General features: G+C 40.7%; 3 protein-coding genes across 3 annotated transcripts; 2 read left to right on the top strand and 1 right to left on the bottom strand.

The window, feature by feature from the left end:
• Window positions 1–1,769: 1,769 nt before the first annotated feature.
• LOC120729227 (retinol-binding protein 2-like) lies at window positions 1,770–3,781 on the top strand. The gene is made up of 4 exons (XM_040024771.1): window positions 1,770–1,909; window positions 2,981–3,159; window positions 3,265–3,366; window positions 3,624–3,781. Exons 1-4 carry the CDS (start codon window positions 1,837–1,839, stop codon window positions 3,675–3,677), a joined length of 408 nt encoding a protein of 135 aa, XP_039880705.1. The 5' UTR covers window positions 1,770–1,836; the 3' UTR covers window positions 3,678–3,781.
• A 125-nt stretch (window positions 3,782–3,906) lies between these two features.
• Window positions 3,907–15,788, top strand: LOC120729211 (coatomer subunit beta'-like). The gene is made up of 22 exons (XM_040024750.1): window positions 3,907–4,884; window positions 5,354–5,491; window positions 5,659–5,745; window positions 5,938–6,064; window positions 6,356–6,504; window positions 6,775–6,921; window positions 8,368–8,467; window positions 8,551–8,693; window positions 8,869–9,068; window positions 9,334–9,444; window positions 10,584–10,672; window positions 10,775–10,881; window positions 10,989–11,132; window positions 11,262–11,392; window positions 11,578–11,785; window positions 12,110–12,220; window positions 12,597–12,811; window positions 12,924–13,016; window positions 13,262–13,442; window positions 13,600–13,671; window positions 14,162–15,139; window positions 15,220–15,788. Exons 1-22 carry the CDS (start codon window positions 4,882–4,884, stop codon window positions 15,301–15,303), a joined length of 3,618 nt encoding a protein of 1,205 aa, XP_039880684.1. The 5' UTR covers window positions 3,907–4,881; the 3' UTR covers window positions 15,304–15,788.
• A 426-nt stretch (window positions 15,789–16,214) lies between these two features.
• On the bottom strand, window positions 16,215–22,373 carry mrps22 (mitochondrial ribosomal protein S22). Its single transcript, XM_040024763.1, has 8 exons — window positions 22,228–22,373; window positions 21,729–21,886; window positions 21,456–21,620; window positions 19,892–20,035; window positions 17,721–17,804; window positions 17,349–17,494; window positions 17,119–17,227; window positions 16,215–16,594 (listed from the first exon to the last, which is right to left on the bottom strand). The coding sequence occupies exons 1-8, from the start codon at window positions 22,352–22,354 to the stop codon at window positions 16,502–16,504; spliced, it is 1,026 nt and encodes a 341-aa protein (XP_039880697.1). The 5' UTR covers window positions 22,355–22,373; the 3' UTR covers window positions 16,215–16,501.
• Between the last annotated feature and the right edge of the window lie 4,232 nt (window positions 22,374–26,605).

The following is a 26,605-nucleotide window of genomic DNA, read 5'->3' as shown; positions in this document are numbered from 1 at the left end:
TTTTTGAGTGTACCCTTGAGCAAGATACCGAATCCAGAGTTGCTCCTGATGCATTCATTAGAGTGTGAATGTTAGATATGCAGCACTGTAAAAGAACCTGTTTTGTTTGCTTTAATTTTATGGTTGATACAAAATCCCAAAACACACCCAGATTTGCCTCAAAGCAGATTTGGTGAGCCTGGGGTCAGACCCATTTTTAAATATGTATTATGTAAAAATTTCAGCAGTAGGTGAGACAGTGTAGAAGGATTCTTCTCTGATTCTTATTTCGGCAATCAGTGTATTAGTCTTACTAGTATTACTTAGTCTTACTAATTCTCTACTGCATATGTATTATGCATAGAATCATGCATAAGGAAAACACAAACTAAACAGACTGCAGGCAGAGTCTGTCAATGATTACACTAGACAGCTGAAATACAGTGAGATGAAGCAAAGAGTGCAGTTGGACATTGCGATCTGTTCTTCTCTCTGTGTTAAATGTAAGTGTTGCTGTGGTTAGGTTATTATCAGCTCTGATAAATTATGAGGTTTATCAGAGCTTCTCCAACATCACCTTTGGCCCTCCACATACAACATCATCTTTGAGCCGTAGATGAATTCAATGCGAGCGTGAGCGCGCGGTACCGCTGCCGTTGTGAAACCATGTGACAACAGCACAATATTTTATGAAAATCACTGCAGCTTCTGAAAGAGATCCAGAGAATGAGTCATATTGACTCTGTGTCGGACACAGTCTCTGCTGGGGTATCTGATTCAATGAACAGACATGGAAGAGGACTGGATTAGATGGCAGCTTTCAGAATTCTTAAACACAAATAAGGAACTGTGATCCAATGCCGAAACCCCCGCACACATAAACCAACCAGAAACTTTTCATTAACCCGAACTAAGCAGCTCAGACATTCACACAGAGAAACACTGTGTTGTAAAAATGTGAGCACACACTCACACTCAATTGCTGATAAAGTAACTCCAGCTGACTGAGGCCTGAGTGTCTTATCTTATCAAGAAACGATTTGCCAATAAAGAAAAAAAAGTCTGTGTTTGAGTCAACAGAATTTCTTCCTTTGAAGTTAAAAAAAAGAGAGAGAAGAATGTCTCCACTGCAAAACTCCCAAACCTATCGCTAAGGTAATCAGCACACATCTCCATGCTCCACTACAGCTCATCTCCACTCCAGCACATTAGAATGAGTGATTGCGGAAGTTGGAAATGGAGATTGGAACAAGTGCAGGAGACTCTTTACAGTGCATCAGTGTGATGCTCGGAACTCGAAGCATGCACAAAGTCTACTCTCAGCTGTAGGTAATATGAGATTTTATATCACAACATTACACACAAACCCACATGAGTGTGTTTACAATGCAAAAAATGCAAACCTAAGCTTATTCTGCATACATACACACACACTCACTGAAAGGACAAACAATGACCCTGTCCTTTGGTCCACACACACATGCACACAGACGCACACACATGCTTCCCTTTTATACCTTAGTGAGGACATCTAATTGACATAATGCTTTCCTTAGCCGCTCATCCTAACCCTAACCATCAAAAATGAATGCTTAACCCCAAACCTCAGCCTAAACCTAACCATAACCTAACTGTAACCCTGCTTGTGGGGAATGTTGGTTCCCACAAGCATAGTCCTCACATAGTGGTATAAGTGTGAACACACACACACATGCACACTCAAGCACTTTCACACACACACAACACAGGAACAAACACAGTATATATAAAGGGCTGGGCGTCGCACTGCCTCTCTCTCTCTGCTTAACAAACACACGTTACAGTAAACTCCTGCCTTCAAACGCACACCAGTCAAACATGCCTGCAGATTACAATGGACGTTGGGAGATGGTGAGCAATGACAACTTTGAGGACGTCATGAAAGCCCTCGGTAAGTCACGCTCATGCAACATCTGATACGGCATAGAACGAGACAATTTGGCTTGACAACTTTCTTTAAAAAACCAACCCAAAAACACACACTGTAGCTTACTGTAGCTCAGTTACAGTGGTGTAATTAAAAGCAGCCAAGTAGACAGGAAGGTCTGGGCAGGAAATCTAGCATGTGTGTGACAGAAAAGATGAGAGAGCAGCAGTGTGAGAGACAGATGAAGACAGTGGAAAGAGGAAGGGAAAAAAAAGAAGAGTGCTATGGCACTGCTTCATTTCCTCATTGAGCTGCTGTCAGGCCGAGTTAACCTCCACTCTGTGAGCGGTTGCCGTCTGTTACGACGCCAAATAAATATTGATTCACTCCTTTCTGCATTTTCATCCTCCACGATCCGCAGAAATGGAAGACAGATTCCGACCCTGGATCAGGCAGCGGGCCAGCTCGTCAATTTTTAAAAAAGGAGGGGAAAAAAGGCTCTCCTTCCTTTTTTTTTTTTTTTGGCGTGTCGTTGATCAGGCCCAGAAACACTTTCATTATTCACGACTCTATCTGCAATTCATAAAACAACCCTCAGTACACTCGGCTCACACGAAATCCAGGAAATCCTCAATGCCTCCGCCTCATTTCCATCCAGCGGATGGGAAAATGACATCCTTATGGAAATGGGTCAAAAATATCATTTAGATGGGTAAATATAGGGACCTCATCTGTAAGAGTGATGGGAAGAAATTGAATTTTCACTTTAGGGCAAATGGGATATGAATATCTAAACGGTCAGGATGGGTGGTTCTCTTTGGCAGAGCCCAAACTGAGCAGGATGGAAAACTCATTTAGGCCTCTTCTGACTGGGAGCAAGGTCATTTTTAAAGGGTAAACAAAACTGTCAAAAGGACCGGTAGGAGAGGAATCATAATAAGTGGCCTGTGGTGTTGTGTGTATTTCTGTTGGATGTGTGCTTTGGGTGTGTGCACGCACACACAAAGACAGGACAGAATATTCTTCACAGACCCACAAAGAGCTGATGCCTCAGCTGACACTGCGTTCACTTTTTGCATCCCTGCATGCTTGCAGACATTGACTTTGCCACCAGGAAGATCGCCATCCACCTGCATCAGACGAAAGTGATAGTCCAGAATGGAGACAAGTTTGAAACGAAGACCCTCAGCACCTTCAGAAACTACGAAGTCAACTTCACCGTGGGTGAGGAGTTTGAGGAGTACACAAAGGGACTGGACAGCCGAAAGGTCAAGGTAGGACTGAATTTGTTTACTCCTAGAACCTTTAACAAGTGCACCTTGTGTTGAACCAGTGATGCATTAAGTGCTATGTCTTTGTCCTATATTGTGGTGTAACAGACACTAGTTACCTGGGATGGGGATAAGCTGGTGTGTGTTCAGAAGGGGGAGAAAGAAAATCGAGGCTGGAGACACTGGATTGAGGGAGACCTACTACACTTGGTAAGAAAAAATGTGACATGCTGGGAAATTTCCACCATATATTTAGATGTTCTTGTGTTTTGAATCTTTCAAAAGCAGTTAAACTTACTTATTGGAATCTTATCCATTAAGTAAGTTAAATGTCATAACAAAGATAATGAATCACTATCTAAAAAAAAAACACACACATGCGGGCTCAGCCTTGTTGTGTAATCTAGACAGACATGTGTTGCACCATGTTGGACTTTAAGTCTGAAGGTCTGCACCCTCTCTTCTAGGAAATCCACGTTCTCGACAAAATCTGCCACCAAGTATTTAAGAAGGCGAAATAACATGGGAATGAAGTTCAACTGCACAAAACCGTCTGCTGTGTCTTTTTTTTAATGTGATTATGGAGAGCTGCAATAAACTGATGTCACATAACTTTTCTAATTTACTGTGATTTTGATATGATATATTTTGTTTATTAAATGCATACAAAAAGTGAACCTTGCTCATAAATCCAGCACTGGATTAAAAAGTACAGGCTTTTAAACACATAAAGAGTGTATGTTTTATACATTAAAATTAACTTTTATAATTAAAGGTTTCTCTGATATGTAAGTAATGTATGTAATAATGTCTGATGTCTAAACTATAAACAGAAATACTAATTATACACGCCAGAATGAATAAAGGAATGCGTCAGAAAATAACGTTCATCTGTTCTTCTGTCAGACAAACGTAAATAAAAGACCAAAATAATAATTTGCTTGGAAATTATTGAGAACCAAATGCGGAGGTAAAAGTGTACAAGCGATACCGTGTGTTGCTTCTACAGGAAATGCGCAAGAATCCACGTTGGAGGAAGCTGTGTAAATCACACAGCGGCTGAGATATACAGGCCGGAAATGTCTGTCTTCACAAGAAAAGATTTATGCTGTTGCTGAGATATACGAATTCAAATGTGTTTAAAATGGTGCTCACCCCCAAAAAACAGGGAAGCAGCACATATATAAACCTGCATACATACTGTAAAACGGGATACAATCTATCCCGTATAGCCCACTGTAACTTGTTGAAATATCTACCTTTATATATTTAGTGTTGCATTAATTACTATACCTAATAGTTAAAAAATTATTCACAGCTATTGTGTAGCTCTGAAAACGAGAAAACCTGTTATAACATGGTATTTTCTGAACCATATTTATATGTGCAGAACAACTGCTAGCTTAGCTTTCCTAAGTGTGAACACGCAGAGCTAACATCTTGTTATTGAAGAAATACTAGTCACTTATTTGCACAAACGCCTTTAAAACTAGCAAAATCTACAAGACGGGTGTTTGTACTGAGCCTTGTGGTTCTATATTCGGCTTTATAACGCTGTTGAAAGTTGGGCGTTCAGGCTTATTTTGGAAAATCTGTACCGGAGGTAGTTTTTGCAGCTCCTCGAACTTTCTTACAGAAACTTCCTCCGCTGAGCTCCACAGGCAGGCAGCAGTGAGGCCCGTATTTACAGTGGACAGCACCGCAGAGACTCACCGATGTGCAGCCATGGTAGGTACAACTGAAACACTAAACTGTTTATGTGACTATTCTTTAAGAAAAAAATTATAGTTATTTCGTTTGCAGTTTTTTTAAGGGTGTTTGTCAGCGACATAATAATTGTGACATAATAACTTGGAATAACTTTGTATGTCTTAAACTCTCAAAATGAGAAAATGAAAAGGCTGAAAAAAACACTTTTGTCCTTTGGTTGTTGGATATTTTGAACATGCATTCGTAATACTAAATAAGCAGAGTTATGCAAAGACTTGAAAGGACTTGTTGTTATGGAGCAGGCATGCATATAAAATCTGGTATGGGAAGTATCAACAGACAAAACCCCACCTTCAAGGTAGCCAAAAACTGAAATCAAACCGCAGCTGAGACACGCTGATTACTGACAAAATTGGATGATTAAAGCTTACTTTAACATATTTTTGCAGCGTTATTATCTCTTTGTCTTTTCACTCTTATTCCACAGCCTCTGAGACTGGACATCAAGCGGAAGCTGACAGCTCGGTCAGACCGGGTGAAGAGTGCGGACCTGCATCCCACTGAGCCGTGGATGGTGGTCAGCCTCTACAGCGGCACCGTGGTGGTCTGGAACCATGAAACACAGGTCACCATCCATCTCTGCACATTTGTACAAAGCCGTTTGATCTCCCCCCTAATCGCTCGTTAAGTGGTTACATGAAATAACCAATCTTTTCATCTTCCTTCATCTGTGCTTTTGATGTCTTTAATGGTGATGTAGTCTGACAGCATGGGGCTTTTTTCTGTGTGTAGACGATAGTGAAAACATTCGAGCTGTGTGATCTGCCTGTAAGAGTGGCCAAGTTCATAGCCAGGAAACACTGGGTCATCACTGGAGCCGTAAGTATTTGAATTCATGTGCACTGCTGATTCAATTCTTTTATTTTTACTGTATGTTTTTTGTGCAAATACCAATACAAATGTGACAGTTTTAAGGTTAAAAAGAATGAGTCTGTTGTGTGTAATGTTGGCTTTGGTAGATGACCCGTTTCTAATTGGCAGAGAAATTCAAATCTCTTTGACTGTCTGCAGGATGACATGCAGGTCCGAGTGTTTAACTACAACACGCTGGAGAGAGTTCACTTGTTTGAGGCTCACTCTGACTACATCCGATGCATCGTTGTCCACCCCACACAGCCGTACATCCTCACCAGCAGTGGTAGGAAACTGCCACCACACATACTCACATAAACACAAATGCTCTCATATAAAATGACCTCATGCATGTAACTTTTTAAACTTTGCAAGCTGTAATCATCATCATCATGTTTTTTCCTGCTTCTTGTTTACTGCCTCTCTACGCTCTTCTCTCCTTGCCTTTTCCCTCACCCCAACCGATCACAGCAGTTGGATGGCCTTTCCGTGTCTGGCTTTTTTTTTGTGATGTGGTGCTACGGTGTGTAAATAAAATTGAATTGAAATTACGTTTCTCGTGTTTCCGTGTTTTTAGATGACATGTTGATCAAGCTGTGGGACTGGGACAGAAAGTGGTTGTGCAGTCAGGTGTTTGAGGGACACACTCACTATGTCATGCAGATTGTCATCAACCCCAGAGATACCAACCAGTTTGCCAGTGCCTCTCTGGACAGGACTATTAAGGTATACACATACGCACACACAAGCACACCTAGCAAATACAGGAAAGTAATTGTGAGAACAGGCAAGGAAGACCGCTGTAAGCCATGAAGAAATGAAAGTGTTTTTCAGTTTAAATGTGTAGTTTCTCTACAGGAGGAAGAAAAGGGGGATTGGTGGTCTTCATTTTGAGAAACACTACTGCTAACAATACAATTTAAGTGAGACAGGAGCAGTAATTTGCTGACATTATTCAGTTGCTCAGTGATAAACAACTCAATTGTTGTACTGTAGGTGTGGCAGCTGGGCTCCAAGACTCCCAACTTTACTCTGGAGGGCCATGAGAAGGGAGTGAATTGTATTGATTACTACAGTGGCGGAGACAAGCCGTACCTCATATCAGGGGCTGATGATCGCCTGGTCAAGATCTGGGATTATCAGGTTATCACAAACACACTAGACTGCTTTTTTCTTCCTTTCTGCACCCTAGGATCAAAACAGTTTATTGCCATAATTATGTGACATCTATTATACAAAACATGCAAAGAGGTACACAAAAACAATAAATACAATAACAACACACTACAGTATTAAGAAAATATTTCCACCATAACCTGTATATAAAAGATGGACATATTACCCACTGTTATTTTCAAGCCTTCAGTTTGATCATTTGTATTTGATTTGATTTGATTTGATTTGTGGATGAAAAGTTTCATGTCTAACTCATCCGCTAACAGTAACTAGCTTGGTTAGCAAGGAGTATCCAAACACTGTACATAGTGCATGACACAGACACAGCTACCTGCTAATTAGGGCTAATATATAAATAAAATAATAGAATTTCACTCAACAAAAAAATGTAATGCAGAGATTTTTGGATGGTCTGATTATCAACACTATAAAAAACACGGTCACTCAAATGGTAACACTGTTATCTTTCCTGCATCAGTGTAACTCCTCTTTCGTCTATAAAAGCAAACATGGAAAATGATGGACAAAAGGCCAAACTCTCATCGCCACTCCAAAATAGATAATCAGGCACTATCAAGTCTTTTGATAGTTTCATATTTGAAGTTAGCTCTCTGAGCCAGCGGTGATGTTGCTGCACTGTATAAAAGTATCCACAATCTACCAGAGTATGTAAAAATATGAAAAACATGTAGTGCTGACTCAAGGTTAATGACAGCTTCAACTCAAGGAGTCTTTCATCTTTGGTTTCCATCTACAACATTTGGGCAAAGCTGCTTTCAGTTAAGGCGGCTGAGGTGTGTGTGTGCATCAGGGTGTGAAGCACAGATTGCAAATATAGTCTGAAGACGTAATTGAAAGAGTCTCAGGTCTGCCTTAAACTGTAGCCAACATTGGTACCCATAGCTGAAATTTCCTTGCCCTGATGAAGTGTTTGTTTTCTTTGGGACTGTTGATAGTGATTCTCATTAGCTAAAAACTAGACACGATTAAGTGCTATCATTATTACTTTGGACATTAGGGGCCTTTGTATTAGATTTTTTTCTATATCTGGTACAATTTATGTATGTACACTGTACATGCTAAAAAGCAAAATAAGAAAAAGGCTTAAAGATAAACACCTTTTATTCTAAATACAGCTAAATCAGGACAGTTAAATAATTGGTTATTATGAATGGAAAGCAAAACCATATCTATGTAACCATTTCTATTTCTGCTGTTCCCATTTAATTTTGCAACAGTAAGAGGTGCATCTGTAGTAGAAGTAAACGTAAGAAGGTGTTATATAGCCATTATATGCAAAGTCGTTGTCCTTCAGCGTTGATATAGTCAATTCACACACGTTCATGTGCATTCATATAAAAAACTTACCACATGTGAAAAGAACAAGAAACAGTGTGTGCTTTATCTCCCTAGAACAAAACGTGTGTTCAGACTCTGGAAGGTCACGCTCAGAATGTGACCTGCGTCAGCTTCCATCCGCAGCTGCCAATCATTCTCACAGGCGCTGAAGATGGTGGGTCAAACATTCGTACATGTTTCTGCTCCCAAATGGGCACGGCATCTTGCTTAAAGTTTGACCTTTTGTCCTTTCCATAGGCACTGTTCGTGTGTGGCACTCCAACACCTACCGGCTGGAAAACACACTCAACTATGGCATGGAGCGGGTGTGGTGCATATGTGGCCAGCCCGGCTCCAACAGTGTGGCTATAGGCTTTGATGAAGGCAGCATCATCATCAAGGTCGTTATATTTGCAGTTTTCTCACAGATTTTCTGAATGGACTTTTTAAGTAGTGGCGTGGTTAAGATTCAGCTGATGATGTAACATCTCTGTCCTCCATTTCTTCATATACCTTTCTCTCTTGTTTCCCTTTATTATTCTTAATCCTTCTTCATCCACTCCCTCTTTGTTTCAGATTGGTCGAGTGGAGCCCGTCATGTCCATGGACTCTAGCGGGAAGGTCATCTGGGCTCGTCACTCTGAAGTGCAGCAGGCCAACCTAAAGGCACTGACAGAGACTGAGATAAAGGATGGAGAGAGGCTCCCTCTGAGTGTGAAAGACCTGGGAAGCTGTGAGATTTACCCCCAGACAATCAGACACAGCCCTAATGGGAGGTAAAGCGCCAGGCTTTGGGTGGAAACAGCATGAGGTTTTGACTAATCTTTCTTTTTCTTCTAACCAAAATATGACCGTTATTAAAGTGTAAATTAGACTTGAACTGGATTTAAGTCTAACTGCAGTGTAATTGTGTAATGCCTATGATTGTTTCAGTGCAGGTAAGATAGTGGCAGCCTGCGTGCTCACGGAGTCTTTGGGGTAAAAATCTTAAAGTATAATTTGATAATCATGTGTGTAATTTGTATATTTGCACACTGACAGATTTGTAGTGGTGTGTGGGGATGGGGAGTATATCATCTATACTGCCATGGCTTTGAGGAACAAGAGCTTCGGCTCTGCTCTGGAGTTTATCTGGGCACATGACTCTTCACAGTAAGTCTTTACCTTTACATTAAGGCTCAGCATTTTAGAAAATGTACTTTGTGCTGACTTAGATAAGAAAACCAATATCACACGTATGCTAAATATGCAGAGGCTGATTAGCTCAGAGTAAATACTGGAAACAGTAAACACTGTAAAAAGTTGCAGTTTTATAGGGTGAGTGGTACAGCCCAATTTCCAAAAAAGGTCTGAGGACTGAGTTCATTTTTAGGGAAGACCTAGCTTGTTTCAGCAATGCAAATCTTAATCTATTTACAGAAGTGTTGCTTGATAGTAAAAGAGTCTAGGTGTGTAAATGGGCCTGTTTGCAAGATAGAACTATCGCCCATTAAAACCATTTGGCTCATTTTGAAATAAGAAATATGAAAAAGGAGGCTCTGTTGAGCAGCTAAATATCTATATTTTACATCAAGAATTGAAATATATTTGGCTTTCAAAAATCTACATCATCAGTTCCCCCCCCCCCCAAAAAAATCACAGAATATTCTTAATGTGATGTAACTCAGGGGTAATAGTAACATCAAATGAATTTAACCTTAAGATAAAATCAGACTTCCTTGATTTAAACCCTGATATGTTGCCTTGTACTTTTTGCAAATGAACATAGCATTCATATGATTTGCAAAGTGTTCTTGCTCTCTTTTTTTTTTTTTACATTTTACACATCGTCCAATTTCAAATCAGTTCAATTTAGTTTTATTTGCTAAATCGCAGTAGCCTTAAGGCTCTTTTGTTATTGTAAGGCCCTACAGCAATACAGCAAAAAGTCCAGTTATCAGACAACCCCCCAGCGAGTAAAGCACTTGGCAACAATCGTAAGGAAATACTCCCTTTTAACAGGAAGAAACCCGGACAATCAGGGAGCGGCAGCCATCTGCTGAGACTGTTTGGGGATAAAGAGAGAGAGAGAGGACAAAAACATGCTGTGAAGAAGAGCCAGAGATTAATAATAACTAATGATTATATGGAGAGTGATTTTTTTAAAAACAGGATTTCAACTTGCTCATCGAACTGTCAACATAAACCCAAAATATGTACTCGTGAAAATGGTCAAAGGACTGATTAGCCTTACTGTAAGTCCCCTGTGGTCTGGTACATTATCATCATTATTATTATAAATATTGTTATAGGTATGCAGTCAGAGAAGGCAACAGTGTGGTCAAAATATTTAAGAACTTCAAAGAGAAGAAGACATTCAAACCTGAATTTGGAGCTGAAGGTGAGTTTCATGTCACGTTTTTGTTTGAATTTGTTGAATATATTTTTGAGAGCATATGTGTGAGTATCTGTGCCTATGTATTACTATCCTGCATCCCTACAGGCATCTTTGGTGGCTTCCTACTAGGAGTGAGGTCAAACAGCGGCCTGGCCTTTTACGACTGGGAGAGCTCTGAATTGATCCGGCGTATTGAGATCCAGCCTAAACATGTCAGCTATAATCCAATGAGCACTTTATCAGCTTAAATCGATACTAAATTTACTACTGTGGCTTTCTAATAGGAGTTGTTTTTTTTTTTTTTTAATTGTGTCTTTAGGTCTTGTGGTCTGACTCTGGGGAGCTCGTCTGTATCGCTACAGATGAGTCTTTTTTCGTGCTGCGCTACCTACCAGAGCGAGTGTCCACAGCCCAGGAGTCTAAAGAAGGGGTGACAGAAGATGGGATAGAGGCTGCCTTTGAGGTCAGAGACTCACATGGTTAATTGTCTAGACTATTTAAGTAAAAATTTGACGTCTTAGAAGAATTCTGTTACCTTTTTAGATCATTTTTCAATCTCTTTTCTGTCTGTCCTCTTTTTCCTGCTGGTCAGGTGCTGGGGGAGATCCAAGAGGTGGTAAAGACAGGGGTTTGGGTGGGAGACTGCTTCATCTACACCAGCTCTGTTAACAGACTCAGCTATTATGTAGGAGGAGAGATAATCACCATTGCTCACATGGACAGGTAAACTCACAAATATGTATCTGCAAATCCATTGTTTTTTTTTTCCTTGGCATATTCATAAATGTTCCTGTAATGCTGCAAAATCTGTTGTATGGCTATGAATCCATTTAGTGTCTTATTTCACGTTTTATTTCCACTTGCTATCCAGTAAATTCAAAACTACAGACAGTCTTTCTTTGGTGTAGGACGATGTATCTGCTGGGCTACATCCCGAAGGATGACCGTCTCTACCTCGGAGACAAGGAGCTGAACGTTATCAGCTATTCGCTGCTGCTTTCTGTGCTAGAATATCAGACAGCTGTCATGAGGAAGGACTTCAGCACTGCTGACAAGGTTCTACCCACGATTCCCAAGGAGCAGCAGACCCGTGTAGCCCGCTTCTTGGAGAAACAGGTATGTTTGCATGCCAGCTTTTACCTTGAAAATCCATCTTTGTGCTTCTCTTGCTCCTTTGGCTGAGTAAAAATTCAGGACTTGGACGAATGCATAATTTACAGAACATGAGGCAGCCAGATGGTGTGATACCTCTGGGCAGAATTTCTGTGTGTTTCTTATAAAACATATTTATCATGCAAGGGTTTTGGCTTCTCACGCAGTCACTTTTCCCCTATTCATATTGCTTCATATATCTAGCCTCTACTGCTGGCCATCACAACGAGTGAGAAAGGATAATATACAGAATATAGACTAATGAGAATGTTATTTTGTGCTGTGTAGGGCTTTAGGCAGCAGGCCCTCGCTGTGTCCAATGACCCAGAGCATAAGTTTGAACTTGCTCTGCAGCTGGGAGAGCTCAAGACAGCCTATCAACTGGCCCTGAAAGCGGAGGTGAGAGCCTGGACAATTTCTATAGCTACTAGATGTTAGCGGCTATGTAAGGATGTCTTTAGACACTGTGCTACTCTGAGCTAAATGCTAAAGTTAGCTAAAGCTACAGAGTGGAATAGTTGTGTGGTGTATATTCACATAAATAAATCAATGATTATTGGTTTTGTTTTTTAATCAACAGCTGTGTAATTTGATGCATAATGTGCGCAGAATCAGTTATTTCCCCTATACAAGCCTGAGAGTGTGAGTCACAGACCCGGTGTCCCTTATTTAGTAACCGCTTTACAGTGTTTTGTTGTCGAGGTTCATGCCTTTCGTCCTGAGATAATCCGCTCTCCTGTCTCTTTGGCACCTCTGCTCGCGGGGGCCGAGTCAGTCAGAACAAAAATGGAAGCAGCTGGCAGAGCTTGCAACTACAAAGTGCCAGTTTAGCTTGGCTCAGGAGTGTCTCCACCAAGCTCAGGATTATGGGGGATTATTGCTTCTGGCCACCACTTCAGGCAACGTTGACATGGTGGGCCAACTGGCTGAGGGGGCAGAGAGAGATGGGAAGACCAACGTGGCCTTCCTCACCTACTTCCTGCAGGGGAGGTTAGTGCGTCAGGGGTAAAGAGCACAAAGGAGGTTTTTAAACTGACTTATGTGTTTAAACTTTATTCTTTTTTTCTGTCACCACCATCTTTGTTTTTTTGTACTTGCTCAGAGTGGACAAATGTCTGGACCTTTTGATCAAAACAGATCGACTGCCAGAAGCTGCATTCCTGGCAAGAACATATGTGCCCAGCCATGTCTCAAGGTAATGCTGCTTCTAATGAATACCTAACATATGTCCAAGTGTAACACTCTTTGCCTGTGGGCCTATCTGTTTGTGTCCTGAAGAACCTCTGCATGTATCACTTGGTGTGCCTGTTTTCCTCCCAGCTGTTGAAATAATTACTAGTCTGAATCAGAGTTTTTAGAAAAATGTTCTTTCTTATTAATTAGAATTTCTATAATATATTATGCATCACTGTGGCGATGTGTGTGCCTCTCTTCCTTCAGGGTGGTGAAACTCTGGAAGGAGAGTCTTTCCAAGGTCAACCAGAAGGCAGCAGATGCTCTGGCTGACCCCAGCCAGTACACCAACCTGTTCCCTGGCTTCCAGCAAGCCCTGCTGGCTGAGCAGTACCTGAAGGAGACTCATGTCGGGGTCAGACCTGCTTCAGAATACCCTCTCATTACGGTCAGTGCGAGAGTCAGTCGAACTGTATTTTCAAAGTTAAATCAGCATCTAAGATTTTTTGCATTTTCTGCAAAGCTCGTTGGACTATAGCTGTTCATACTTTGAACATAAGTTAAGAGTCTGAGATCCCACTTTTCCCATTTCTTTGGTTCTTTAGCCAAATGAAGAGCGCAGTCTTCTGGAGGAATCAGCAGGTTTTAGACCTAAAGGAGAAATCACTGACTCAGAGGTGAGAGCACAGTCTTCATCTCTACACATGCTCATTCAGTCAGTGCAGTCAAACAGGCTGCTCTTGTGTGTCAATAAGTGCCTAAGCTACTCTAAATGTCACAGCAGCATACCAGTCTTTTTTAATTTCCTTCCATGGTATCTTGACTACAGTGTAATATCCTAACCTAATATGTGTTTTTAGGGTAACAATATAAGCTAATGGATGATAACAAAAATGAAAAAGATTTGTAAAGGTTCACTGTGAGCAGCGAAAAAAAACCATTCAAATTTACCACTGATTCAGCTCCTTTCACACTTGACTGTTCTCTTTCATGCACCACGTCTGGCACATGGTGCATGAAAGAGAACAGTGTTGCTCCTTCTGTAAAACTTAAATGTAGTATCCAAATTTTAAAAAAGATATAACTTAAACAGATAATTAAAGCCAGCGGTTGAGCAAACACTGCAACTCCTTTTCTGAATTTGATCGTTCTGTGTTTTCTTTAAAGCAAGGGGCAGAGAGCATTAGTGAGGCCACCAGTGTGCCAGCAGTAACAGAAAGTAAATATTCAAAAGTTGCAGTAGTGGAGGAGGACACTTCAGTAAAACAAGAGTCGACTGATCCCGTTTCAGCAAGTGAAGAAGAATCTGTCCTGAGAGGAGCAGACCCTTTTCCTACTGCTGCTACAGAAGAACAAGCAGTGTCAGAATCAGGCGAGTTTAAAGCAGTGGAGGTGGGCACTAAAGCAGACACTCTAGTCTCTGTAGAGGAAATCACCAGGATGCCTGATGAGGAGGCTGAGATGGTACAGCTCAGTCCTGTGGAAGATGTCAGGTCATGTGTGAAGAAAGACGTTCAGGAATTATCTTCAGAAACTGAAGCTCCACCTGCTGTCTGTGCTTCTGAAACAGAAACCACTCTAACAACACAAGAAGCACCAAATGAGGCATTAGCAGCTGAGGATGTCCTGGTTAGCGCTGGTCTGATGGTCGATAATGAAGTTACGTCCGAGCCTATAGCACCTGGGGAAATGATCATTCATCAAGATCTGGAAAAAGATAGGATCGCCTCAGAAGTTCCAGGTTCAATGGGTGGAGCAGCAGAAACAGAAGAGACTCCTGTTACGTGCGAACTTGTTCCAGAAACAGCACCTTCACACACAGCAGTGGAGGAGCTCATCTCTTTTGAAACCGCAGATGTTCCAGCGCTGGACGCAGCTGTCCAGATTTTACCGGAGCTGACCCTGGATCCTCTGCTAGACTTGCTTGAAGATGCAGCGCCAGTACTGAAGCCAGTCCCAGCACAAGAACGAGAACAAGAGAAACAAACTGGAGAACTTCCAGTAAAACCTCCTGTTATTCACAAGGCTGAGCCAGAGGTTTTAGCCCTCACTGTAGCTCATGCAGAAGGCCATGCAGCAGAAGAGGAAGAGGAAGGTCCTGAAAGACCTGAGGTACTGCCAGAGGACCTCGAGGCGAATGATGAGGTAAACAAAGGTTTATAAGTTTGTTACACTAATATTGCTATGAATGTTAAATCCAGAATTGTTTTGCCTTACACCTGTAGGCTCTGGATGATCTGGACAACTTTGACCTGGAGGATATTGACACCACAGATGTCAACCTAGATGAAGAGTTCCTGGGTGAATAGAAACTAGCCTTTCATAAGCCATTTTTTTCTGTTCAGTGATGCGAGTTTCATAAATCAAAACAATTAAGACTGAAGTGAATATTATTAGGCATTTTGCGTTCTTAGTTCTGGCCTAAACCCTTATCCAAACACGACAAAAAACAGCCTCCCAACTGCCCAGATCCCAGACTAATCGAACACAACGGAATAAGCCCAACCCACCTACCTTGCAGCCCACAAATCCCAAAGTATCTGCTCTCGATGCACAATGCCAGACACCGTGAAAACCCTTAGGAAGCCCGTCTATGCTTCAGTGGGACAGAGCTGTTTTGCTGGTTTCCAGCCACAACTCTGAGACCAGGCTGTATTTTAACACTATCTGCATATGCAGTGTATTAAAGCCAAAAATGTACTGACAGACAAATAGGCATTTCTTCATTGTTGCTAGCGTGCCTTTATGATTTTATTTTAAATGGTTCGTATCTTTAAATAAATACTTTGGGGTTTGCTGTGTCTCAAATCTAAGTGCTTCACGCTTTACTTGCTGACAGAAACATAGCCTTCATAGGAAAGAATCGCAATACCTCTCCCACAAGCATCACAGCATTTTATCAGACTCCAAATTACCATTTCACCGGTTCAATGTGAGTTAAATGTTCCGCATGCCATTCCACTTTATGTATACACCACATCATGCAAACCCTCCATTTGGTTCTTCTCATTGTCTTAAATGATAAAGTCATAATTTTATTTTTAAGCTTATTAAATGATCCAAAACATACAAAATGTTGCTGTTGTTAGTGTGTTTAACATGGTTTTCTGCTTCCTTTGTTTGAAATAAAAACTGCATGCTACTGTGACTGTTTTCTTGGCGAGTAAATTAAAGGAGCTTCCACAGTCTCTAATATAATTCCAATAACATGACACTCAAGTACAAAGGCTGTATTTATTTTATGTACATGATATAAGCAGACATGAAGCTTGATTCAAAGAACTACACTGACAATTTCTCCGCATAACAAACAAACATCTTAAAGTATCTCACAAGACGTTGCAGCCAACTCTTCAAATTGTTGGTTGTGATGTGAAAAGGTTTCCTTTGGAGAAGCATATTTTACTCTTGGCCCAACACAAAAACAACAAACTGTCATATTTTATACATGAGAGGCAGGATTTCCAGACGTTCTGTATAGCATTTCTCTATTGAGGTATGGACCAATCATGAAGCAGAGCCCTCAACAGCAGTCTGTTCATAGGCCTGCAGAGCCAGCTCGATGTAGCCCGACCTTTGGGAGTCCCTCTGGGCATAGATCTGAAGGGGCACACGTGAGTAAATGGAAAAAGAAAAGAGATCAATTACACTAAAGTGCAGTCAAAGTGCAATCACAGTATTAATAGTATTATTGCTGGACGTAGTAAACACAGCTAAGATTGGGTTTCGAAATCAACTGTGACTAAATGAGAGGCCTTGAATGTAGAAGACAGACACACACCCACACCTCCTGCCGCTAACCTTTCACATTAAACGGTTGTCATTCTCAGTGTCTCTCCCCCTTACTTCAAGGCTGAAGGCCTGTGAGAACAAATAAGACCTGATGTATCCTGGACCTGGTCCCTCTATTCCCACTTTAGAGTAAAAACCCAAACGTCTAATGCAGGAAACAGCCTAGATTTGACCTCTTAACAGCTATACTGACTCCTGATTCGCCTTGAACATCCAGGAATACCATTTATGTAAACTAGATCAAATAGCAATACGTTAAACAGACTTCAAATGAACTCAAGTGCCAAACAGAGATACAAATCGGCACATACTATTTGTCACAGTTCAACTACCTTAAGCAGGTCGGTGCCTGTGGCCTGTTGGCTGGCAGCTTCCCGGGCTGACTCACTGTGGGGGTGGACCATGTGGAACAGAGACACGAGGCTTACAGCATCGTGGAGCCTGGAAACACCAACACACACACTGAAGGCTCAGATCAGAGCTTTTGCCAGCAGGTACAATGAGTACATACTCAATGTAACTCAATTCTAAAATAATGCAAATGCTTAAAAAAAAAACTCACAGCTCTCTTTTTAGCATGTCCACTATGAGCCCATCCACCCTACGAACACTGACTAAGTACCAGGCCATGCCTCCGAAGTGTCTGGTGGACCGCAGCAGATCATATTTGCCATGCTTGTCCAAGTCCTCATATGTGGCTGTGTGTACCTAGACACAAAACACATTAAATGAATACAGACCTTGATGATTTAGCTCATCTGTAATTAATCAGCACAACACTCATTATGCACATTTTTTCACTTCATATCAAATGAAGCAGAGAACATATAAAAAGACAGGAAATTTCACAGCATAACAAGTTCTAGGTAGAGTTTACAGATCTCAGTGCAGCCAACGATGAGGTCAAAATACCACAAGGTCACTGGTATTTTACCTTGATGTATTCTGAAGAGTCTGGTTCAAACTGGACGAGGCACAAGTCCAACACATCCTCATGGCGGTCCTGGGAAAACACCAACTAATGAAGAGAAAGAGGTTTAAGTGGGTAACAGTGTACTGAGGAAAACCCTCCAGACACAATGACAATGAACAACATGAGGTGATGATCAGTTGTCAGTCATGGTTAATAGCCGTTTTTTAAAATGGACAGAATAATGTGTAGATCATGATATTATCACAACACTTCACTCGTGATATTTTATTGTGATTTTAAACATTTTGTGATATGCTGAGTTCTGCAATAACATATACTGCGATTTATCTGCAAATTATGGCCTCCAGTGATAAACTTAATCTTATTAATTAAAACAAATGTTGACAAGGTTTTCAGTCTCTTCCACTTGAATGACTTTTATTGTTAGGCACACAGGCGGACCGACATTGTCATTAAAACCTGTCGTAAATGCAGCACCCACCTGTCAAACTGTTTGTATCACATTCTAGTCAAACAACTGAATGCAAATGTGTGAACTGCTGTACCATTACATACATTTAGAATATGAGACAGCAGTCACCGCTCCTCTGAGACAAAATGAGCCATATTAATCACATATGACTCCACTGCCTGCGACTTAATGTAACCCTTTGTGTTCTACACTAACTTTCCTCGGCCTTACAGTTCACTCCTCTGTACAGCCTAGACAGGGCTGCGTCTGTGATAAAACACTGTGACAGTGTCACATATCTCATTCCAGTGGCTTCAGCATGTACCCTATTCTCTTAGCTCACCGTTAACTGCGAGGTAGGTTTCTCATTTCATTCCGGGCCAACTTTCGGGATCAAAAAAGTTTTACTGAATTGAATCATGATAAGTAGGTCAAGTGTTAGTTGTTTTTTGACTGATCTGATTTAACATGAGGTATTTCAGGATAGCGGTATATGAGACAACTCCTCACGTTTGTAACATTCTCAGAGTATTTCACTTGCATACTGCACCTTTATCCCGGGCTTGTTACAAAAGTAAAAAACAAACAAACATATTTTCCATCTTAATGCAGATGGTGCTTTTCTCATTTCTTTCTCTGATGCCCATTTGTTTAATGAACGTTCCTCCTGGATGCTGACAATCATCATAGCTGACCTGGCTAGGAAAACCCCACAGCACCCTCTGGTGGACTACAAGAGGAACTGATTTTACCATTCTGGTACTTAAAAGTTAATTTGTATCTGCAATTTAAATAATAAACTAAAATTTGGTGCCCATGTATGGATACAATGTATCCACGGTAATGCTATACAAGCAGCAATATTCTGAAATACATGAAGTTTGGAAAATTGGGTCCAAACAAGAGTTTTCCCTTGTTAGCCCTGTTAATAGAACATCAGTGTAAACAAGGATTATGCTGACTGTGTGTAAATAAAAAAACAATTTTAAAAAGTAGAGTAGATTACATCAACACATTTTATATCAGAGCAAACATGAGCTACATACTGGGGGGGAAAAAAAATAATAATAATAAAAAAAAAAAAATCACAGATCCAACAAATCACAATAATGTCTAATAGTGTTCAGCAAACTGTGACGATGAGCCCAGCAAGCAGAATAAAACGACGCTGGAACAGGCAGACATAAATGGAAGGCAACCATTATTAAACGTATTAACTACAGCAGTTCAAGGCCAAGTATCTGCTGTTGGCCAGCACCACACTCTAGTGCAGGGCTGCCCAATCCCGGTCCTCGAGAGCTACTATCCTGCAGCTTTTAGATGCATCCCTACTCCAACACAGCTGAATCAAATGGTTTGATTACCTCTTCAGCATGCCATCATGTTTGGCAAAGGCCTGATAACAAGCCATTCATTTGATTTGGGTGTGTGGGAACAAGGATGCATCTAAAAGCTGCAGGACGGTAGCTCTCGAGGACCGGGATTGGGCACCCCTGCTCTAGTGTAACACTTTCAGCACATGATGTTTTCACTGCGACCAATAAAAAATAAAAGGGAATAACGCATGGGCACAAAATGAAGCCTTTGTCTACAGAAGGCTGCTGCCGCTTATAAAACCTGAGCTCTGTAAAAGATGCATCGAAGGAGTTTTATGGAATATCATTTAAAAAGAAGAAGAAGAAGAAGAAGAAAGAGAGGTAGGAGAATTCTTAGGTCCTACCTTGAGGTTCTCCTCTTTGAACAGAAGTGGTGCAGTGAGCTTGCGTCCCTCCTTAGGGAAGTAGACCTGGATAAGTCGGTCTCTCTCTTCCCAAGTGGCCTTCCTAAGGATTCCATTAGGTTCCCGTACAACTATAAATCTCTCCTGTTGAAAAGACATACAGAATATACATATATGGTATATTTTAGTAACATTCTTGAATCCAAAGCTAAATCAAATTGGTGAGTTTTAGGCAATTAGGGGTAGGGCTGGGCCATATCATACCGTTCACGGTAATACCGGTATAATGTTGGGCAACGATAAGAAAATGAAATATCGCGATAGAATGTGGGTGAAACGCACATGCGCAGTGCCTTTGTTTTCATACGCACATGGCGGAAAAAGCATGGCAGTGACGGAGAATGAGAAGGGCGAAAGCGGGTTGTTGAATGAAACGGATGAACCAGAATTGGTTTGTAAAAATGCTGCAACTTCAGTGGTGTGGAATTGGTTTAGCTTTCGTCCGTCAGATACACAACAAAGCACTATTTTTGGTAGAGCATGCTAGCGGGCCGTCGTTATTACCGTGTTTTTTGGAAAATACGGCACACTTAAAATCAATCCTTTGATTTTTCTGAAAGTCGACAGTGCCCCTTATAATCCCGTGTGCCTTATGTATGAATTCTGGTTGTGTTTACTGACCTCGAAACGATTTTATGTGGTACACGGCGCTCGAACATCGGTCAAATGTTTTAGTACGATTTTGCAAAGCTACGAACCCACACCGTTGGATGGCTTGTCGGAGCATTATGGCTATCATAGGCAGGAGCCTCGCGGAGTGATACGTACTGTGCTTCAACATAGTATTACGGTATTGTGTGTGTGTGTGCGTATAACCTCTTTTTAAGTTTTGTGAATATTATACATGATTATGCTGAGGATATGTCGGCCAATTTCCACTGGAAATGCCTTTTGGTTAAACTGTCAGCAAGGAATTTGCACTGTTAAACTTTAATGCACATAAAAAATAAAAAACAGCTGCTTGTTTAGGTGAAAATACATTGATGTTTTTTTATTTGCACTAATAAAGTTGTGGAGTTGTAAAGTATTTTGTCTAGTGTCAATTATATCGTCAGTTATATCGTTATTGCACATTTTCAAATGTATATTGTGATAAATATTTTTGGTCATATCACCCTGCTCTAATTAGGGCCATAGAGATGTATATATTATGGAAGTTCACATCAGTCAGGACCCCTATAATAAAAAGCCTGTATTTTATATATGGCAGTCTGGCACAGAGCAGGTACCAATAAAAGCAATAGTGATGGTGACTAAATGAGAAGCAGCATGAATAGATGAGCTGGGGTGGAAGTGGATTGCAAAGACACTTGCAGATATGACGCAAATGTAGCTTAAAGCAAATAAAACGGAGCATCCTATACGAGAGTCGCACGTTGGATATGTGGAAGGGTAACTACTGCTCTGCCAGGACTGCGGCTGATCGACTTGTGGAAGCCAACTAATACCCACTTAAGCACACACACACACACACACACACACACACAAAGCAAGATGTGTGTACCCTGTGTGGAATATTATAGGTGATGTCTGTAAAGGCGTATTTAGCTGTGTCCATGCCATCCAGGATCTTATCCTCACAGAGCACATCGCTGATGGGCTTCCTCTCTTGCAACACAAGGGGCATCTGCAGCAGCTTTTTAGCTTGCTCTTTGGCTAACTCGACTGCCTAGAATCACAAAAAAAAGGATTGGATGAAACAAAAGCAACACCAACATATGTAAGAATGTATGCGATCAAAAGGGGTGGACTCTGTAACACTTCATCAACAGGGCACCTGTTCCAGCTGTTCATCCGTCATGAGTTTATACGTGGGTGGCTTCAGCTCCTGCTTAATTGGTCGGTACACTTTCTGCAGGTCCAGGCCTGTAATCCTGGTGAGGATGTCCTGTACAGCTGAATCGGTGAATTGGGGCTTTGCATGGTCTGTGGCAGCTGCAGAGAAAGACATACTAGTTAATGAGTTAAATAATTTACAAAGTCTGGCTTGGTGACAGTTATGTTTAACTGTAAATTGTTTACTTTCCAGACGAACTTAGCTTGTATAGCATCATTCATTGGGATTAGCAAGCATCGACTATACCGGCCAACACCTCCAAATACAGCGGCTTGTAAAAGAAGCTAAGCCTTTACATGATGCACATAGGTGCCGAAAGGCAGAGCGACAATAAAGCGTCCGTGAGCACCCCAACTGCTGAGCCCAACGAGCTACAAGGTCAGCGTTACAGCGAAGAAAAAGCCTGAGCTGCAGTCATGTTACCAACAATAAAACGCACCTTTATCTTGTGTTTCACTACAAAAAGTCCTCGCGCCAGACCTCGTCAGTATCTGTTTGCTCCTTTGCACATTTTTCACCCCAGAGCAGCTCCGCAACAAGCACCGTGCTGCACCGAGGGCCGCCATCTTTGTTATTACCTCATCTGTGCGACAGGACCTTTCAACCCCCGCCCCCAAGTGATCATGGGATATGTAGTATGTTTACACAACGCTACGAAAAATAAAATAAAATCACCTTTATTTGTTTGTTGCTTTCTCATAGCTTGCGCAGTTTAAATGAATAATAATTAAGCAATTTAAAACTATTTTTTCTTTCGAGTGTTAAACTGTGGCTGTTTAAAAAAAAGAGAAGCTTTTTTAATTTGTTGTTTTTGGGTACTTCATTTTTTTGGTAATGTATTGATATTTAGAACTTGTCTACAACAAAACTTCATTGTAGAATATTAAAAAAGTTTATTCCATTAAAAGATAATGTCAGTGAAAATATCCACCAGGTGGCACTGTGCTGCCACATGCGGTTAGCCCCTTATGAAAGCGTTCACTTGTGACCTTAGTGTGGGCACTGGAAAATAATTCATTTTCAAAAATGTCGTACCATTGTATCAGATTTTCAAAGACCTTTTTTTCTTGTTTTTTGTTCCTCTTGTGCGGCTTAACTTTGGGTAGCCCACACACATTCCTAACTTGCCATTACAGCGTGTTCTTGAATTGTCTGATAACTGGATAATCTGTCTGGATGATAAATTACACACTCTTCTTCCAGCGAAAAACATATGCTACATTTTTTTCTATGTAAAGATAGGTCTGTCTCAAAAAATACCCATTGGGTGTTTTGAACTTTGTCCTATTTAACACCAAGTTTGTGCAGTGTGGGACTAAAAGAATTAAGTGTAGCTATAAAACGCTAGACGGTCAAGACTGTTTTTTTTTCTCTTTCCCACTTTTTGAAACATTTTTTTTAAAGAATATGAAAAGATTTAAGAAATTCTGTTATTTTAGCAGACTTTAACGGTGAAAAAAATAGTGTAATATGTTTAAACAAAAAAAGTTGTCGATGACTTTATAGCTTCAAGAAAATGCATGCTTTCAAATATTTACAATATTAAGAACGAGCAAAAACTGTACAGTGGTGTTTTACACTTTTTTCTTACTTCAGATTAACTGAGACAGTGTGGGAAAATGTGGAAAAGTGTTGCGAGTAAAAAGGATGAAAGTTTTGCTTAATGCGGTTGAAAATGCCCTTGAACGGTGGAGCATTTTAGTCACTTGCCCTCTCGAGTATGAGAGGGCAATTAAGGGCAAGTGAGTCAGTTGCTGACACACAAAAAAATCAAACCACATGTTATCAGCGCTGTATAGACACTCCAGCCTTGACTTAAAAATAAGCAGTGTCTATTGGCCAACCGGAAAAATGAAAAGAAAATATTTTTTAAAAAGAAGTGATAATGAGTAATCATTAGCGGAAGTGCTTGGCTTGGAAATTCAATCCAAGATCTTTTTCAATATAAGTTTCCAAGATATTGTTATTATTTTATTTTTAAGTGAGTCACTTTTATGTTTGAAATAGTTTGTAATTCCATGGTGGCTCTACTTTAGAATGATTAAGGTAATTTCATCATCTATGATGCCTAATTTGTCTAGAGTAATATTAATATTACAAACATATCCTTCTCCACTATTATTAAATGTATAAAAGATAGTAAAAACTAACAAATAAAAAAAAGTTAAAAAAAAAAAAAAAAGAAATAACACCTCTGAATTATCTTGGGAGGTGCAATTAACGTCTAGTGCTGATTTGAACTAGTTCAGCAGGCCTACCACAAGCTTTCTTTTAATGTTTTTATATATGTTTTTAATGTGATGCATGGTAAAATAGGATTAAAGGGTAATTCTGGCAGGGTTTTTTATACTGTAATATAGTTCTCAGACTGACACTCAATTGTTTCCAAGCTTAAAAAAACTTAAAAAAATAAAATAAAATTTAAAACCCTAAAAGTATCTCTTTAAAAAAAAAAAGAAAAAAAAGCCTGATTTAATAATAAAGCAACACTTTATTTTTAGAAAATGTCACTAGAGTATGAGGGAGCACTATTATTCCACATTTGGTGCTCTATATTAAAGGCATTAATACCAGAGTAATAGCATTCGATAGTGATAATTCAACAGGGAACGTGAGATCCAGTCCAGTAGTGTGACTCTGTGGCACAGAGGGAAAGGATAAATTAGACTTAGTCTACACAGGCGATATGCACAAAGACAGGCATTGAAAAGAAGGCTGTCATGCAGCTGACCTTCACTATGTGAAGACCAGAAACTTTAGAAATAAGTCTTTTCTAGATTTTATATGACGGCACTTCTCTCAGTTTCTCTCTTTCTCTGTTTGTCCTTCAACACTCGTGTGCACAAACGACAGTAGCCACAAGCCCCCCACATGCTACCACAGTCCGCAAACCCAAAATGCAGCCGCTTTACCCTCCACCCGAACACCACCACCATCACCACCGCCACCACATAGCCATGGGGATCATTAATATAACTTCATGTGCCATGCACAAACTCTTCCGCCAGGATCTTAGTTGCCTTCTCCCCCTCGACCCCCTTCCTCCTCCTCCGGGCCCCGACTCCCCCACTAATCTGCAGTGGGATTTAGATATTAGATGGACAGATGGAGGTGTGGCTCAGTTGGTAATGAGGTGAGCAGTGGCAGTGAATCCGGAGGCCCAGACACCGGCGAAACGACGTGTGGATTGAGATGTAAGAGGCCCCTACGCAACCAGATGTACACAGCTGTCACACTGCTGACAGAAAGTAATCCTGCCACCGAAGCACAGAGCCAGAGAGAGACAGAGACAGAATTAGTGTCTATCCCGTGGAGGTTTAAATGACCGCAAGTACTTTTACTTCCAATTCAATTCATCTATCTATCTATCTATCTATCTATCTATCTATCTATCTATCTATCTATCTATCTATCTATCTATCTATCTATCTATCTATCTATCTATCTATCTATCTATCAAAATTCTTACTGTCGAGTCGTAGTACACGTGCAACACTCACACACACAGATTTAAGGGTTTTACTGTAAGATTCTGAAGTATCTTTGAAAAACTCCAGAAAAATCACGCTGAAATGATTTAACTCCTAAATGCATGATCATCTTTGAAAATATGATGGATAATATTAAATAAAAAGGCCATATAGCCATTAAAACAATCTCATCCTCCAGCAGCTGTAACAAATACTGTTTATTCATTCATTCATAACTATAAAAATATGATAGAATAAACTAAGTGATTTTAAAATATATATATTTTAAATATATTTTGCTGCCAGTCTCTGCTTTTTCTTACTGAAAGTGTCATTTCATCATGAGCCTTTATCTATAATGGAAGACTTCTTAATAAAGGTTTGCTACTTCTGCTCTATTAATGAAAAGGACTTTTCTACTGCTGCTCTGGCTACAGTGAATAGGTTGAGTGTAAGAGTGTGTGTCAGCGTGACTGGGAGCAGCAGGAAGCTGAGAGGTGAAACCTGAGTGTGGAAGAGAGGCTGGATGTGGAGGGGGGTGGATGGGATGAATCGGGGAGAGGGGATGCAGGGTTGAGGAGTGTGGTGAGCCGGTGGGTGGGTGGGTGAGTGGTGATGGTGGTAGGGGCACTCTGGGAATGACTTGCCGCATATGTTTATTTAGCTTTCTGCACGGTCAACGGAGAACGAGTTCAGAGCGAGGTGAAACGGAAAGGTGTGTGTGTGTGTGTGTGTGTGTGTGTGTGTGTGTGTGTGTGTGTGTGTGTGTGTGGAAAGAGAGAGAGAATGTGAAGAGGATGTCTGTGCTCAAACAACTGGAGTGTAAAAAACGCAGGGCTGTGAGAGGAGATGCTGGAACAAATAAGTTCAACTTTTTCAGCTCGCCATTGTCAGTTTGGCCCCGATACAGTCTGCCCCCCCTCGCCCACACACACACACACACACTACCAACTGTGTGTGACACTTTTAAGAAAGAGTTCAATGTTGAAAATGATGTGCAGTTATATGGCATTATCATTTTTTATGTTGTTGATTTTTTCATGTAAAAATGCAAAAATAGATACAAAAGCTGTTATTTCCCCCTCTTTTTAACCTTTATTTAACCATGAAAAAGTTTAGCTCTTGAGATCAAAAATCTCTTTTACAAGAGTGTCCTGGCCAAAGAAGGACAGCAGTGCAACCATAAGTTGCATAAATAAATATTGCATGCAGATATAATTCCATACACCAGTTAAATATGTTTCTGTGTGTGTCAGGTGTTCACTCTCCTCTGTCACTTTGTGCTTCTTTATCGTGCTTCTTTTCATTGTTGTCATATTGTGACTGTGCCAGAGTGCAGAAATGATT

Source organism: Simochromis diagramma, unplaced genomic scaffold, assembly GCF_900408965.1.
Source record: "Simochromis diagramma unplaced genomic scaffold, fSimDia1.1 OVJJ01000348.1, whole genome shotgun sequence".
NCBI classification, from domain to species: Eukaryota; Metazoa; Chordata; class Actinopteri; order Cichliformes; family Cichlidae; genus Simochromis; species Simochromis diagramma.
This window is presented reverse-complemented; position numbering and strand designations above follow the sequence as displayed.

What these genes read in the sequence shown, in the direction of transcription:
- mrps22 (XM_040024763.1), bottom strand. Translation starts at nt 22,354, where the DNA reads ATGGCGGCCCTCGGTGCAGCACGGTGCTTGTTGCGGAGCTGCTCTGGG. An exon ending in TAGTGAAACACAAGATAAAG is followed by an intron (nt 21,887 to 22,227) that starts GTGCGTTTTATT and finishes CTTTCTCTGCAG; the next exon opens with CTGCCACAGACCATGCAAAG. An exon ending in CAGGCACCGACCTGCTTAAG is followed by an intron (nt 16,595 to 17,118) that starts GTAGTTGAACTG and finishes GTGCCCCTTCAG; the next exon opens with ATCTATGCCCAGAGGGACTC.
- LOC120729227 (XM_040024771.1), top strand. Translation starts at nt 1,837, where the DNA reads ATGCCTGCAGATTACAATGGACGTTGGGAGATGGTGAGCAATGACAAC. An exon ending in GGACGTCATGAAAGCCCTCG is followed by an intron (nt 1,910 to 2,980) that starts GTAAGTCACGCT and finishes GCATGCTTGCAG; the next exon opens with ACATTGACTTTGCCACCAGG. An exon ending in TGGACAGCCGAAAGGTCAAG is followed by an intron (nt 3,160 to 3,264) that starts GTAGGACTGAAT and finishes GTGGTGTAACAG; the next exon opens with ACACTAGTTACCTGGGATGG.
- LOC120729211 (XM_040024750.1), top strand. An exon ending in CCCGCTTCTTGGAGAAACAG is followed by an intron (nt 11,786 to 12,109) that starts GTATGTTTGCAT and finishes TGTGCTGTGTAG; the next exon opens with GGCTTTAGGCAGCAGGCCCT. An exon ending in ACCTCGAGGCGAATGATGAG is followed by an intron (nt 15,140 to 15,219) that starts GTAAACAAAGGT and finishes TTACACCTGTAG; the next exon opens with GCTCTGGATGATCTGGACAA.